The sequence below is a fragment of the Oculina patagonica genome, chromosome 1, assembly GCF_052425735.1.
Source record: "Oculina patagonica isolate OP01 chromosome 1, crgOcupat, whole genome shotgun sequence".
Taxonomy (NCBI): domain Eukaryota; kingdom Metazoa; phylum Cnidaria; class Anthozoa; order Scleractinia; family Oculinidae; genus Oculina; species Oculina patagonica.
The window spans coordinates 30,200,687-30,215,775 of NC_135758.1; the positions used below are offsets into that span (position 1 = coordinate 30,200,687).

The 15,089-nt window shown below is 38.5% G+C and overlaps 3 protein-coding genes across 4 annotated transcripts in view; 1 reads left to right on the forward strand and 2 right to left on the reverse strand.

The window, feature by feature from the left end:
- Positions 1 to 1,016: 1,016 nt before the first annotated feature.
- On the reverse strand, positions 1,017 to 4,985 carry LOC144663290 (Golgi pH regulator-like). Of its 2 annotated transcripts, XR_013572595.1 has the most exons (3): positions 4,218 to 4,985; positions 1,518 to 2,382; positions 1,017 to 1,331 (listed from the first exon to the last, which is right to left on the reverse strand). XR_013572595.1 is itself a non-coding variant. In XM_078524193.1 (2 exons), exons 1-2 carry the CDS (start codon positions 4,897 to 4,899, stop codon positions 1,685 to 1,687), a joined length of 1,380 nt encoding a protein of 459 aa, XP_078380319.1. In that variant the 5' UTR covers positions 4,900 to 4,985; the 3' UTR covers positions 1,017 to 1,684. The 2 variants fall into 2 exon arrangements, 1 of the variants encoding a protein (XP_078380319.1); XM_078524193.1 differs by having other exon boundaries at positions 1,017 to 2,382.
- An 81-nt stretch (positions 4,986 to 5,066) lies between these two features.
- Positions 5,067 to 9,456, forward strand: LOC144663304 (G2/mitotic-specific cyclin-B-like). Its single transcript, XM_078524206.1, has 7 exons — positions 5,067 to 5,280; positions 5,416 to 5,541; positions 5,641 to 5,907; positions 6,092 to 6,253; positions 7,178 to 7,414; positions 8,099 to 8,350; positions 8,731 to 9,456. Exons 1-7 carry the CDS (start codon positions 5,230 to 5,232, stop codon positions 8,833 to 8,835), a joined length of 1,200 nt encoding a protein of 399 aa, XP_078380332.1. The 5' UTR covers positions 5,067 to 5,229; the 3' UTR covers positions 8,836 to 9,456.
- A 2,950-nt stretch (positions 9,457 to 12,406) lies between these two features.
- Positions 12,407 to 15,089, reverse strand: part of LOC144663425 (proteasome subunit alpha type-1-like) — a 9,113-nt gene continuing 6,430 nt past the window's right edge. The window contains exons 11-14 of the mRNA XM_078524372.1: positions 14,909 to 14,980; positions 13,542 to 13,583; positions 13,016 to 13,048; positions 12,407 to 12,602 (exon numbers count right to left, since the gene is read on the reverse strand). Coding sequence (XP_078380498.1) covers positions 12,534 to 12,602; positions 13,016 to 13,048; positions 13,542 to 13,583; positions 14,909 to 14,980 — 216 coding nt within the window. The 3' untranslated portion in view covers positions 12,407 to 12,533. The remainder of the gene's footprint in view (positions 12,603 to 13,015; positions 13,049 to 13,541; positions 13,584 to 14,908; positions 14,981 to 15,089) is intronic.

Here is a 15,089-nt window from a genome sequence, read left to right on the forward strand (position 1 = left end):
GTTTTTCATCTTTTTGAGTCGAGCTGATACACGAAGTGCTCGGGCGTATAGCGCGATGAGAGGCGGCTGTATTCGCAGGCTATCGGGCGTATCGTTTCTCTCAAATTTTATCCGCTGCTCAAAAATAACGCTATACATGCTGACAGAAAAGTAAACATTCACAAAACAAATTCACTTAATGATTAAAAGGATCAAAGATAATACACCGACCGGTAAATATTTTGGTTGTGAAAACTGAATAGCGCTACGACGCCTGAGAGCACGAGCCATCAATGACACAACTCACGTGGAAAAATAAAGCAAAGTGAGATTGCTTTACTTTATTGGACACTTTATTTAGAAAAAAATGCGGAGGTCGGCACTTCATTCATCGAATTACCATGAGGTTGCTCGAAGAGCCTTTGATTTTGCTTTTATATCATAATTCAGTCAGTTTCCATTGCCCATCGGGAAAGTAAGCGTGAAAAGTTACTTGCCCGACAGGAAAATCTACATGACCTGGAAGACAGGACAGGCCTTTTTCAACCCCTCACCCACCTCTGGACATTCCAGTTTAACTTCATACTAAACCCCCTCCCCCACAGAATTTCCAATGACTTTCCTTAGGATGTAATATGGATATTTCCTGGAAACATGCAAGTCATTGTAAAAGTCAGTATGTCATAATTCTTTTTCAAATGACAGTCTACCATCTGCCTATGTTACATGTCATGTCAGTTCATCACATTTTTGAACCAAAAGTATTATATTTGTGTCGTTGGAAACTTAAAAAAAATGGTTCATTTTCATCAACAATTGCTATTTTAGAGCACTGTAGGTCATGGAGAACCACCACCTATAAAATCCTTCCAAATAAGCAACGGCTTTCTAGTGTTCTGATTGGCTGTATTTAGTCAAGGCATTGGATAAAAATAATGTATCAGAAGTACCATTTCTGGTAAAAATGGTTACTTTCTTGACTGGGATGTTTTTAGCTGTGTGAAGCAACTTGCAGAAAAAATATTTACTTCACAGACTTGTGCTCTTCTCATAATACATTTAATTCTATAGAATACAAAATAATTAATATGAAATAGCTAATACTTTACATTTGTTGCTATTATACCTGTAATATATTGAAATTTCTTGCACATAGGTGAAATGATGTGTGTGCCAATAATGTGTTCTGTTCTGGGACATGCATGCATTTTTTAAAGGCCATCTAAAATCAAGTGTATTTTTAGTGCAAACCAACAATGCTTATTGTGTGACAACATGAGCTGATTATCAATAAAAAAACTAGAAAACAGGAAATACTAATTTGAACAAAGTTATTTATTAGTTATTTAGAACTACAGTAGAACCCCGGTAACTCGAACTCGGAAAACTCGTACAACGCCGCTAACTCGAACAAACTTCCATTTCCCTTGGATTTGAACCCATCTTTCAGTCTTATTCAAGCGACCCCAATAACTCGAAACCCACTAACTCAAACTGTTTTTCATTTCCATTCAGAGTTCGAGTTACCAGGGTTCTACTGTACTTAGAAATCCAGAAAAGTCCTTAACTAAAGCAGATCTTATACACAATTTGTGAAACATACTGATTAAAGTGTATGATGGCAATTTGGTCGCGTATCAGGACAGTTCACTGAAGGCTTAGCAGAATTCTACCAACTTAGAGCAGACCCTTTGTTATGGCAAAACTAAAAGGAATTATTGTCGTACATGTGTTTTTCAGGAGCTTGCTTGTGAGCGAGATACAGGAATCCAATACTAGATAAAGCACTTATAAGGAAAATTACATCAAACCAACGATGGTAGAAATTAAACTGAAGTTCACCAAGTACTTCTGTGATAATCTCCCGGTATTTACCAGGCATGTTCATTCTCATTAACAAAACCGATGATACAAAATACATGCCCATGATTTCAGCCAAAAAGAGGACAATAATGTTTGATGACTTGCTGCTTGCCATTGCATTGAAAAACTTTGTCAATGTGATAAGAAGACCTCTGATTGATGTCACAATTAAAATCCCAATCAAGAAGAATGAGATGTGCTGCGACCAGAAGAGAACATCAAACTTCCAACCAAGATAATTGACAGTTATTTCAATACCCCGTGTGACGGGATCTGTCTTGCCGACGCGATCAAACACAATGTTTACTGTTGAGATGAAAATTTTCCAGATACAGTATCCTGAAAATATATGCCCAACTAAGTCAAAGTATTTTCCTTGTAATGTCTTTGACAACTCCATTCTTTCTTTGGTGTTATGTAGATCTACAATTTCCAAGAACAGTTGTCGGCTTAGTTCTTCCAAAACATCTACTTCCTTCTGGAGATAACTTGTGTCAGGTGCTCCACTTCCTGTCATACTACTAAGCATGCTCCAAATTCCTGTTGACAAATAACATACCCATCATGAGATTATTTTTTCAACATTTTATTCCCATAAGCCAGATTTTTGGGATGATTGAAAGGGTTTGGGGTTTAGAGTTTTTCTAATAACAGCTCTGTATAATTGTCTTTCTGAACTGGTAATCTCATTCTCATCCCCAGAGACCACAATCCTTCTGGTCTGTGCCAGGGATTGAGACCTCTTGCCTGTTCCATCACCGGAAGTCTATGATTCACAGACTCATTGTCAAATCTGACAAATCTGATTGGCTGGACATACTAAAAGAGTACTCTATGCATGCTCACAAATCAGGACCGGCCTGAGGTCTCGAGCCCTGGCGCAGACCAGAAGGATCACAGGCTCTGGGGACGAGAATGTGGTAATCTGTACACATGTTCCCTACAAGCTTCTGTAAATATATTAAAAATGGATTTGGCTAGAGGAGTCTACTATTCTTATCACGAGCATGTCCTCTGATGATGTTCATTGTGTTTTTTTCATATGAACACCATCACCAGAAATGAAAAAAATATAACCATTATGTTTCATGAAACTTGATCCAACTCTTTCACCCATAGTTGTACACCTTTTGATATGTTGTGGTTTAATTATATCCTTGGTTCAAATTTTATTTTCCCTTGTTTTTGGGTATGGTAAGGATAAAATTGAACCACAACAGATACACCAAAGGTAATGTTCCAATGAACTCCATAGTTAGGAAAAGAGATGGAGGCTGTACATTTTAGCACAATACCTTGGAAAACCAGTCACGGCCATATTGGCACATAGAAAGCCATTTATGTTTTTTTTTAAAATTTGCTCGATAAAAGCAACATTGCATACTGTGTTTACACGAATAAACGCCACGGCGTTTATTAAATTTTTCGCGATTCCAGTGCGGCGTTTATACGAGGGCGGCGTTTATTTAAAATTTGATTTATTTCTTGCAAACAACAGCATTGTAACTGAACATTTGAACTTTGAAAACAGGAACATGTTGTAGTACTTGTCTAAAAAGTCATTTTCATTATTTTAAAACATTGTTACCATCGAGGAAAATAATTATTTTAGGCTTGCTCAAACTTGATATTTCACTGCATTTGCTTTTTGAGTCTATAATACGAATAAACGCAGCATGGTGATGTGGTGTTTATTCAAGGGCGGCATTTATTAATATTTCTGCTCTAAAATGCGGCATTTATTCGAGGGCGGCATTTAATCGTATAAATACGGTATGCCAGGTTTGAAGGTTTTAGAACTTTTATTTGTGCTTTGAGGGTTTGAGGGTTAGGGTTCCAATGAGGAGGAGGGATACATGCTGTGACAAGAAGGACACATTGAACTTCCAACCAAGAGACTAAGAATTACCAGTTGCCATATTTTTCTGTACGGTGGATTGGGAACATTGTATTTATGCAAAGAATTTTAGAGATGTTTCAAGCTGCTACAGGATTGAGGCTCCCCCAGGAGTTTCAGAGAACAAGTGAACATGGCCATTAACTTTTTGGGCACATGACATGGGAACAAAAGGAAAATAAAACTGGAAACAGGGAACAAAAGCAAATTTTAGGGAACAGGGAACACCAAAATCGAAGAATTACTTTTAGGCAACATGGGAACACGGGGGAAATTCTGTTGGGAATTAGGGAACATGAACCCTCCCTGAGAGGACCTAAGGATTTTGTGATGAAGAAGTAAATTTCTTGGGTGGAGTGACGACTAAATTCAATCATTACCATTACCACCCCCACCCAACCAAAGGCATATGGGGTAAAGGGGGGGGGGGGGTGAGAAAAAGGAGGGCTCTAGTGCTTCAGTTGAATGAGCATGTTACCTGTCTTTTGCTGCGTTGTTGCAGCAAATCGCTGGCTCTCCCTCTTTGCAAGTGCAATTCTCTTTTTCTTACTTAGGATAATGTCCATTGTTTGGAACTGTCTTCTCTCGAGATTTTGAATGTCTGCATCAGTCACGTGCCTCATAAAGTACGTCATGTAGGTGTAAGGGCAGTTCACTGCACCAAATCCAGATAATATGGCCATCATTGTGACACCAATTACGCCAACTCGGCTGATTCCTTGCTCGATCGAGAATATTCCATGCTTAGAACTCAAAATCGGGAATGGATTACCTATTTTCCAAAACATGTACAAAAATGCAATCCAAAAGCTACCTGCCAACAATGCTACAGTTCTCCTTCGGTGAATAAATCGCAATGTCTTGACCAGGAAATAAGATATGTAATAGGGGAGGAGGAAGATTAAAGTGAAAAGCATAGAATAAAGCCCGAGTTTCCAGTGAAAGAATCTCGAACTCTTCTCTAGAATCCCCAAAATCTCGAAAATGACCAGTTCGAACATGGTGCACGAGAGAGAAAATGTCAACGAGAAAACTAGCTGAACAGCCATGTGGTGAACTTCATAGTTTCTAAACAATCTTCTCATGAAGAACATCCAACCCATACCAAAGAAGAAGAACTGTGAACAAAAGACAACGGCGCAATCCGCAAAAAACGACATTTTCACCAAGCATTTGCCACGTCTAGCATCGCTCACGATAATAAACGATACCTTCCGATAAGGAACGAAGCCTGCACGAAGTTATTCCGATGAGAGGTTGCACGGGATCACGAGAGTGTGACGTAGGTGAGAGAAATTTCTGAATAGCTAATCGACCAATCAGATCACAGAGTGGGTATTTCAAATGCTGTCGTCCACCACGCGTTGTTCAAACCAGACGAACAACTCATCGAATCGAGGAATAGTACTGCTTTGAAGTTCGTAGAATCCTCTCATTTACTAGTTTTCGTCTGCATTTTAGTTTTTATCAAACCGTTATCAAGTTTTTGTATGCTCAATTATTGTGCAAACATAATGGCAGCCGTTGGACGATTGGGAAACGTAAGTCTTCTTTAGAAAATTGAATGAATGTCGTTGCGTTCAGAATATTGGAAAGTGGAACTAACAATTACTTGTTATAAGCTCGGTTAAAGTTTTGTTTGTAATTGTGTTCTTATTATTTCTGTTTCCAAACAGGTTCTCCGCCAAAACCAAGAAAACGAGCATTTGTTGGCTGCGAAGGCAAAATTTGCTAAGAACGCGAGACCTCGTGCAGCGCTTGGCGACTTGGGCAACAACAAACCCGCAGCACTCACGAGCAAGGTAAAAAAAACCTATTTTAGCTCTTTCAGTTCAAAAAAGGCCAGCGTTTTTAGCTACATATATTCTTCGTGTTATTAACTGTGTTTTTTTTTCTTTCAGACCTCGGCAAACCTTGGCGCTAAACCCAAAAGAACTTTGCACAGAGCCGAAGCAACGACTGGCTTGTTGTCGAAGCAAGTGATAGATCATGACGCCAAACAACAAGAAAAGACCATTGATATGGATCCCATTGGCGCAGCGTTAGAATCCTGTTTATTGAACGCCAGACCTGCAAATGTGGTAGATATCGACAAAGAAGACCACTCAAATCCACAACTATGCGCCGAATATGCGCAAGAAATTTACCAATACATGCACAAATTGGAGGTGAGTTGTTCGATTTCTTCGCTTGCTTTTGTTTCTTCGCAATTGTGAAGTTTGCTTTAAAAAATGCAGAATGCATGGCCACTTATTTGCATCCTATTAAATGAGAATAGCGCCAGAATTAAGCTGCTAAACTCGTACCTTTTAAATTTTTCGGTGTTTACAAGTTTGCTTTTTTTCTGTACAGTGTGAATTCCACGTCAACCCAAGATACATGAGCCAAAGAACAGAAATTAAAGAGGGAATGCGAGGCATTCTGGTCGACTGGCTTATACAGGTCCACAATCGGTTCCGCCTTTTGCAAGAAACTTTATACATCACGATCTCCATCCTGGACAGATTTCTCTCAGTAAGTTCAAAAACACAGGCTTATCTTATTTTACAGTAAAATCTACACTGTTGTGAGCTAACTGCTAAAATTTCATACCGGGGACGTTCCGTTTTTTATCCGCGAATCAGGGGATTTATTTAGATTTGGGGCAAGTGGGCAGGGTTTTATCCCCAGGCAAAGAAAGTGTCAGTAAGACCCCACCCTGTTTGGTAAACTGAAGCTGATTAGATGTTAAAAACAGCCGTCAAAGTTGTGTTCACAGCCAGTCAATTTGCCTTGTTGGTTGGCCCTCGATTTACTCCTGGCAGATCATGGCATGTTTTTGCAAAAAAAAAGGGGGGGGGGGGGTGTACAAAATGGACCCCTTCCAAGGTGCTGACAAAAATAATCAACCCTTTGGATTTCATTTTTCAAAGGCCACTGACAAATTTTAGATTCCTGCCAACTTTAGGGGGTGCAGATAAAAAATGGAATGTCCCCTGGGTTGTAAAATTCTGGGTTTTGGATGTTTGTGCAGTCCCTTCCTTTTGTCAGTAAAAAAGGGCTTATTTACATGAAGTTTGGTTTGTTTGTTGCCCATCTGATGTTTAACTGGGGAACAGTTTTTTCCAAATTTAGTTGTCTTAGTGTGTGTATGGATGTACATGTATAACTTTTAGCTAGATGAGGGAAAAAGTCTCCAAAGAACACTGAAGGTTGAAATCAAACACTAAATTGTCTGTTGGTATACCAGCAAGTTGTGAAATGAGAACCATTGCTTAGACAGTTTCCTCTAGATTTGTTGAAGTTCTTGATTTAGTTTAAGTCAACTGATCTTTAAATTTAATGCAGCAATTATTAATCAATAGGTCTACTTATTACTCCAATTGTGTATGCTTCTCAAATAAGATGTTGACAACATCATTGTTCTATATTTGTCTAATAGATAATTCTTCTTTGTAGGTTTATGACGTCAGTAAGAAAGACCTTCAGTTAGTTGGTGTAAGTGCTATGCTTTTGGCCTCCAAGTACGAGGAGATGTACTGCCCAGAAATTGGCGACTTTGTTTACATCACAGACAACACATACACTAAAGGCGAGATCAGAAGAATGGAGGCTCTCATCTTCAAGCATGTTAATTTTAGTGTAGGAAAGCCACTTTGTCTTCATTTTCTGAGAAGAAATTCCAAAGCTGGAGAGGTAAGCAACCTACAAATAATCAGGGATGTATCTAAGAAAAAAGTAAGCAGGCTCTTTAAAACGTCCAGCGAGTTCTTCTGCTCTTATATACCTTCAAAATTAACCTAAATCTTTGTTTTCAAGTGCAAATTCAGCTTTGGTAAACTCTATCATGACAATGAATCAAACTTAATGCATTAACAGGGCTGCAAATAAAAGTCGGACATTGACCAACCAAAATTTGCTCATGTCCGACAAAATCCTAAGTGTGGTCGGACATGATGTCCGGCCCTTTTTTATCGTAAATCATTTTACGGCAAAGATAAAACATCTGTCGTCAGTAAAATCTCACTTTGTGATCAGCTTTCATAAGTCACTAAACAAGATTGGTGATGTCTGACCACAATTTTGCTAATTGTCCAATCAAGATGGTGTCTTAGTAGGACATACATGTATGTCCTTTTAAGTGAAAAAAAATATTTGCAGCCCTGCATTAATACACCTGTACCTGAGGCTGTCACTGGGAGCTTTGTTAGGTCCCCTTCCTGGCTACTTAGAGTTTGATAAGATTTCTGAATACTTTCAAAAGGAAGTGAAATGGGATTTCCCTTTGGTCATGTGATTGTAACAAACAAAAGCCCCTTTCTGTTTGCCCTCAATTTATTTGTACAATTTACAATATTTTCATTTCTTATTGTTGTTTAGGTTGATGGTTTGATACACACAATGGCAAAATACTTTATGGAGCTATGCCTTGTGGACTATGCATGTGTTGCATTTCTTCCCTCTGAGATTGCTGCAGCATCATTGTACATAGCAATGAAAGCCAAAGATGGCTTGGAATGGACTCCCACCTTAGAATTCTACAGTATGTACTCAGAAAGTAAACTGCAACCTTGTGCTAGAAGAATTGCTTTCCTTATCACAAAGACTCTAGATGGACGTTCAAAGCTCAAGGTAAGCAACAATAACTTTTGCAAGCTACACTGAAAGCGCACCCATAAATTTAATTTGTAAAGTCTTGCAGAGCTTTGAATTTTGTTTGTCAAAAAGTCCAGGCTGGAAGTTTGAAACACTATTCTCTGTGCAAACCATGCCATGTGTCAATATCCTTTGGCCAGCCAATTTTTAGTGAGAAAAACAAATTTAAAGAAAAGACAACGGATTGATAAAATGTAATCTGATACTACTTTGTTATGTAGTAAAAAAAATTGGACTGGGTTTCCCCCCCCCCCCCAGCAAAAATCTGTGAGTTCCTCCGTCTGGTTATTTGTTAGCCAAAACAGTGGTTAGGGTATCAGCACTAACTTTACAATATTCTGTTTTAATTTTTGCAGGCTGTGCACAATAAATTTGCCACATCCAAGTTTATGGAAGTTAGCAGGCTAGCATGTTTGGGATCATCTTTTGTTACAAATCTTGCATCAGAGGAGTCACAATAGACTATTAGCAGTGTTCAATAGATATTTATATTCCCTTTGAACAGATAGTTACATGATTTTCTAAAGTCATTTAATAACTCAGAATTACATCAACTGTTTCTCAAGTTTTGACTTGAATACCTTTATTACATTGACCAGTGAAAAGTACTGTTACTAAAATTGTAAATTCTTTATCTAGGAAGATGTATCACTTCTGTAGTAGGGTCGTACTCTCTTTTGTGTTAGAAATTACATGGCCTCGACAATTCAGCTTCTAAAACAACCACTTGCATCAATCTGTCTATCTTTTTGCTCCTTTGCAACATTGTAAAATACATATAATCGGTCTTGTTTTGACGCTGAAAAGAAAATGTATGCTCTGTGGAGATCACTGCAAAATGTGCATGAAAATTTCTGTGTAACCTCACCCCAATTTTGGCTGCCAGAAATGCACTTGGGAAATATTAAATTAAATTAACAAGATCTTGTTTATTTTTATGATTTGTTAGATTAGTTTGTTAGTGTTAATTCTATTGCTAAATTTTCATTTCAAATATTGCTGTAAATAATTTATGTAAATATTATTATCTTTTGTAAAGCTAAGCTTTAGTTGTTCTCAATAAATTGTTATCTTTTACAAAACACCATAGACATTATTCTTGTCTAAGTGATTGAGCGCTCGTTAAGAAATATATTTTAAGTATTGCCTCAAATAGGTATAGCAAAAAAGCTTTCTGAACGTAAAAAGAGCAAAATTATTTTGCTTCAAATACGATTACAATGCCAGACAATCAAAGCAAAAATGCTACAAATTTGTTGTGATGATGATTGAAAAAAGATGGCAATCTGCTGAAGTGCTACCAAATTTGATTTTCAACAAGAAAAACATCTCGGATATAGTTTTAGAAACGTGAAGTACAGTCTTTAAATTTTTTCTTGATGCAAAACAAGCTAGTGTTTGACTTTGTATGACTCGCCTGACTGCTTTTTCCTATGTTTCTTGCATTTGGTGAGAGCTAGTTATAAGTAATTTGAATCGTCCCCCCCTGTTTGGGTTTTTGTGGAGGGGGAGGGGGGGTCTGAACCTCCCGCCTCCTGTACGTTTTAAGGTCTCCCCACATGCAGGGACAAGACGTAGGGTCGTTGCAGCAACATGTAGCAGCAACAAAATCATGTGTTCTTCACACTGAGGGGACATGTAGCAGCAACAAAATCAAAACGCAACACACAAGTAACTGTAGCGAGGAAATAGGAACATGTCACAGCGACACATCCCCTCTGTGTGCTGAAAACTTCTGGCACGTGAACACAAATTCCTGCATGAAGTTCAACGAGTTGAATTCCGTGCAACATGCCGCAGGGACTGAACAGGTTCCAAGTTCGTGTAGTGCGTGCCAAAAATAATCAGCACACGAGGGGAGGTGTCGCTGCGACATGTCCCTGGAACATGCACCTGCTACATTTTCTTGCGTTTATACACATTGTTATTTTGTTGCTGCTACATGTCCCCGCTTTTCGTCCCCTCAGTGTGAACAACACGTGATTTTGTCTCTGCTACAAGTTGCGCTACATGTCCCTGCGACATGTCCCCACACGTGTGCGGAGACCTTTACTCCTACTTTCTTCCTCTTACCATTATGATACCCTCTGTTTTGTCTCTATCAATTGCAAAATATAATGAAATGTTGCAAAATTTTACTCATTTTCTCCCGATTCCCGTTACCTTAGGAATCCTGTTTCCTGCCCTCCTCTCCTGCCTCTTTTCTCACCTGCCTCTGCAACCCTGTCCCCCCTCCACTAGTTAAAATAATATGCAATTTTGTGATGAAGTAAACTTCAAAAGAGATCTTCATGCTGCTGCTTCTGGCTTTGAATCACACAATGACAAGTGCTTGACCATGACTAACTAACAAATGGGGCAGGGAGCCATATTTTTTAGCCCATGCAGTAGCAGTTACACGGAATTGAGAGCTTAAATTTTACTTTTCCACATACCTTTTTTATTTCAGCGTGAAATATATTTCTTTTTTGTGTTTTTTTTTTTTTACAGTTTGACCACTCCAACCAAGGCCACCTGAAAAAATTTTGTGCAAATTGATAAATGAAAACCTTGGACGTTAAAAAAGACAACAAATCGGAGAACAATCTAAGCAAGGGACCTTTTTTTATCGTTTTAAGACCCTTTTAAGGTGGCTCGATCGGATTTTTGAGTGACGATACCTTTCAAATTTGAGCAACTTGTATGCCACCGTAAACAATCCAACTGAAAATTAGCCTGAGTACTCAGGTTAACTGAAAATCAATCAGTACAGCTGTACTAAAGAAAGATGAAAGTTTCGAATGAGATAAGTTTTATCGAAATCGGAGTAACCATAGCAACACAATGACGTCACCACCCATTTTACACGAGACCGATTTTCTTGTAATAGAGGGATAATTTTGAAAAAAAAGGTTCTAGATCGTGGACTTGACATAGTTTTCTCAAGGTCTGCAAAATTGGTAGAATTTTTATGGAGCGTTTTCAAGAAAATTTTGGATGAAGTTTTCAGGTGCTTAAATACAACAAAAACAAAGCAGTCTTAAAAACATCATTGAGAAAACGTTCACAAGGCCCGATCAAGTAACATTTTGGCCTTAAGTGAATCTTGTACTATCTAATTACCTTGGGAGAAAATCTTAGAAAAATCGTTTTATTTGATTTCTTGAAATATCGGCTTGAATATGAACTGGTATGAAGTGTTATTTCTCTGCTCTATGGCAGCCCTGTTAGAGTCATTCCTATTTCAGTTGTAAATTTTAAACTTGACAGGAAGGGGGTGAAAGAAAGGGGAGATAAAGAGAAGGAGTTTTTTATTGAAGGGGTAGCCACAGGTAGCCAGCAAAGCTAGTGGGATACGCAACTGAGAGGGAGTGCTTTGTTTATGGGGAATGGTGGAGTCGATTTGTGAAGCTGCAAAGGAATTGCGGAGGAGTCGAGGTTGGCTAGGATTTTTCTTGCTCCGTGCTAATCCCGCCAGCTACATTGTGCTGCTATAAGAATACATTGGGGAGCAGTTATATCTAATTTTAGTAGAAACTCAGCTGTGTTCTATTGGAAATCCGCGAATCTGATTGGTTCTCCCACTGATTTCTATTCGCCGATAGAAAACAGTCGTGCGCACGTAGCTCTTTAAGCGGTAGATTTTCTTTATTTTTGTCTTCACTGTGCATAATATTGTAGGTTTTGGACTGCAATCCTTTATAGTTTCTACTAAAACAATTAGACTACTCGCCCTCGTTTCCTATGAGCGATAGTCAACTCGGCTGCGCCTCGTTGACTATTTGCTCATAGAAAACTCGGGCTCGTAGTCTAATTGTTAAAAAGAATACTGGCAAAACAGGAAAAAAAAATAAAAATAAAAAACAGCCAGTGAAAATACACAAAGAACACCACCATAAAAATTTATGGAGTCCACAAATAGATAAAATTGTTCTACTCTTGCTAACGGTTGCTGCATTAAAAAGGAAAAGAAGAAGTAAAAATGGGGCAAAAAAGAAAAAATAAATAAACGAAATTTTAATGGAAAACCAGCATATTAAGACAAGACAGACCTGTTCATCAGAAGATTTATTCTTCCTAAATGTTGGTTTAAAGTTTACAAAACAATATTAAATGTAGGTAGAGTGACAGTTGAGAAACGCTTCAAGGAGCAGGCCACTTTTCATGTATAAAGAACAGTTTAGCTCTCTTCAGCCTCCATAGATTCTCCCTCAGGTTGTTGTTCACCAGCGTCACCTTCAGCAGCCGCCTGCAATGAAACAACATCAAGAGTACTGTGACACTTCAACAGCACAGGATACCCAAGTCTCAAAATTGAAATGATGTAAAAATTGATGTAAGAATTTAATACTTTTATTAGCAAAGAGAGTACAAATTTGAAGTGATAATTTAATTACACTTATAAGCAGCTTTTTGTTCAGATTTACCAGGATTTTGAAACTTGTTTCAAAGGATGCAGTGGGAGCAAGAAGCTTGTACGCCGATCAATAGCCTCGAAAAAGCTCATTTTGGAAATCAAATTGTTTTATTGAAACACAATCAAATAATAGGGTAAGAAATAATATGCTGTTTCCGGAAGGTATCCTGAAGCACCAGTTACTAAGCTGATGTCATAAATAAATTATTATGAGCTTGGGAATCAGATTGTGTTTACAAGCTTACCGCTGCATCCCCTTCCATTTCTACATCAGCAGCCTTTAAGATAAAAAAAAAAAAACCAAATATGAATAAAACTGCATTGTTAAACCATATATGCAACAACCTGCAAAGATGCCAGGGTGGGCCTGGCATCACTTCATCTTGTTAAAAAATCACTGAATGTACTGGTAATAATTTTTGCACAATCGGTCACTACCATTACCGAACATGTTCACACATGCAACTAAATATTGCAATTTCTTACGAGCGGAAAGTTGTTGTCACACATTTTGGTGCTTGTTTTATTTCTGACTGCCTAGGTCTTCTCATCTGGTTATCCCCCAAGCAGTTAAGCATGTCTTGATACTTTTTCAATAACCAGCAATGCATCGTCAATAATAATTACTGGTTATTATGAACTAACAGGATTTCCAAAGAAAACATCAAAGCATTGGTTTAGGTCTTCATACAACAATGTCTAGCCAACCTGACTGCAGAGTACTATTAATATTAATAGTAAACATCATCTGTTATAACACAATATTGTTACCCCTTCTCCTCTACGTCTTTTTGTTTGATCAATTCCAGCCAGCTATAACAAGTTAAGGTCACAATAGCTCTTAAAAACAATATAGATTTTAGCATCCATCGCAAGGAAGGCTTTCCTTTTTGCATCCCGAGACCATTTTTCTCACCCTGCGAGCAGAACCCTTTCTTTCCCACTGATATACTTGAGAAGAAAGGGCTCTGCAAGAATCGTGCAAATCTTTGTTGAGCATGCGCGAGGCTTGGTTAAGCTTGCGCAAGGACCACTTAATCTTAGAATGCGCTTTGTTCACAACAGAGTGAACAAAGTGTTTGTTTTACAAATTCTTTTCTTCAAAAAGCATCTGAATTCCTTCATCAAAAACATGTCAAGCACTGCTTGAGGTCTTATTAGTGACTTTATGGTATAGATGTGCAATTTTAACCATGAAAAATGAGCGCCCAACCGGTATCTGGGAGGCCATGGGTTTGATTCCCGTCGGGGACTCAGATTTTTTCTTTGTCCCACACTCGTGTCATGTAGAATAATTTCTTTACTATTTATCACCGAGCTTAAAATCTACCATCTTTATTATTTACTACAATTTGATGATTTCGACATTGCTGATCCTAGCAGTATGCAGGACGCGTGTCACTTATCAACCTAGTAAATGGCCTAGCTCACAGTGAGTCTCACGTAGCTCAGTTGGTTAGAGCGCCCAACCGGTATCTGGGAGGCCATGGGTTCGATTCCCGTCGGGGACTCAGATTTTTTCTTTGTCCCACGCTCGTGTCATGTAGAATAATTTCTTTACTAAAATTTCTTCTTGGTTTGCGAAAAAACCGAGATCATAAATGATCCACAAGCTACACGGGCACACAAACAGCAGCAGATGGCGAGAGCAATCATCAGCTCTAGCGCTTTCGAGAACCTACTGTGGGCTCTGTTGACAGTCAGTTTTTCCAAAAAAGCGAAAACCGGTTTTATCCGGGCTGACCAGCCCAAACTTTGGGGTTGTGGCGACTTCAAAGAAATGACAGATAGAGCCTCTTTCTACTTCCCAAATCTCAACTGCAGGGAAGTAAAAGAGGTGCTGCTCGCAGGGTGATTTTTCCTGTGAGTTGGAAAGAGATTATGGTTAACTTTTAAATTAATTTTTTGCCTATTACTGATTTTGCATTTGCTGGTTAAAATGCACCCATCAGCCACCATAAGAACTGAAGCACTGTCCAAACTAATAACAAGCCTTTTAAATGACAGGAAAGTGTCATAGAACACCAAGAAGATTGACTGACTGACTGACTGACTGACTGACTCACTGACTGACTGACTGACTGACTGACTGACTGACTGACTGACTGATTGACGGGGAAATCAGCTCAAAAGGATACATAAGGAGCCACAGCTTCATCACTATGAATAGCAAGATCCTGATCTTTACCAACAACACCAATGGAACAGTTCTACAATAAAACAATGAATGCTGTTTTAATGGTGAAGCTACAAAATACATTCATGTATTAATATAGGTAAGTAAGTAAGTTCTATTATGTCTGCCTTCTCAGGGGGACA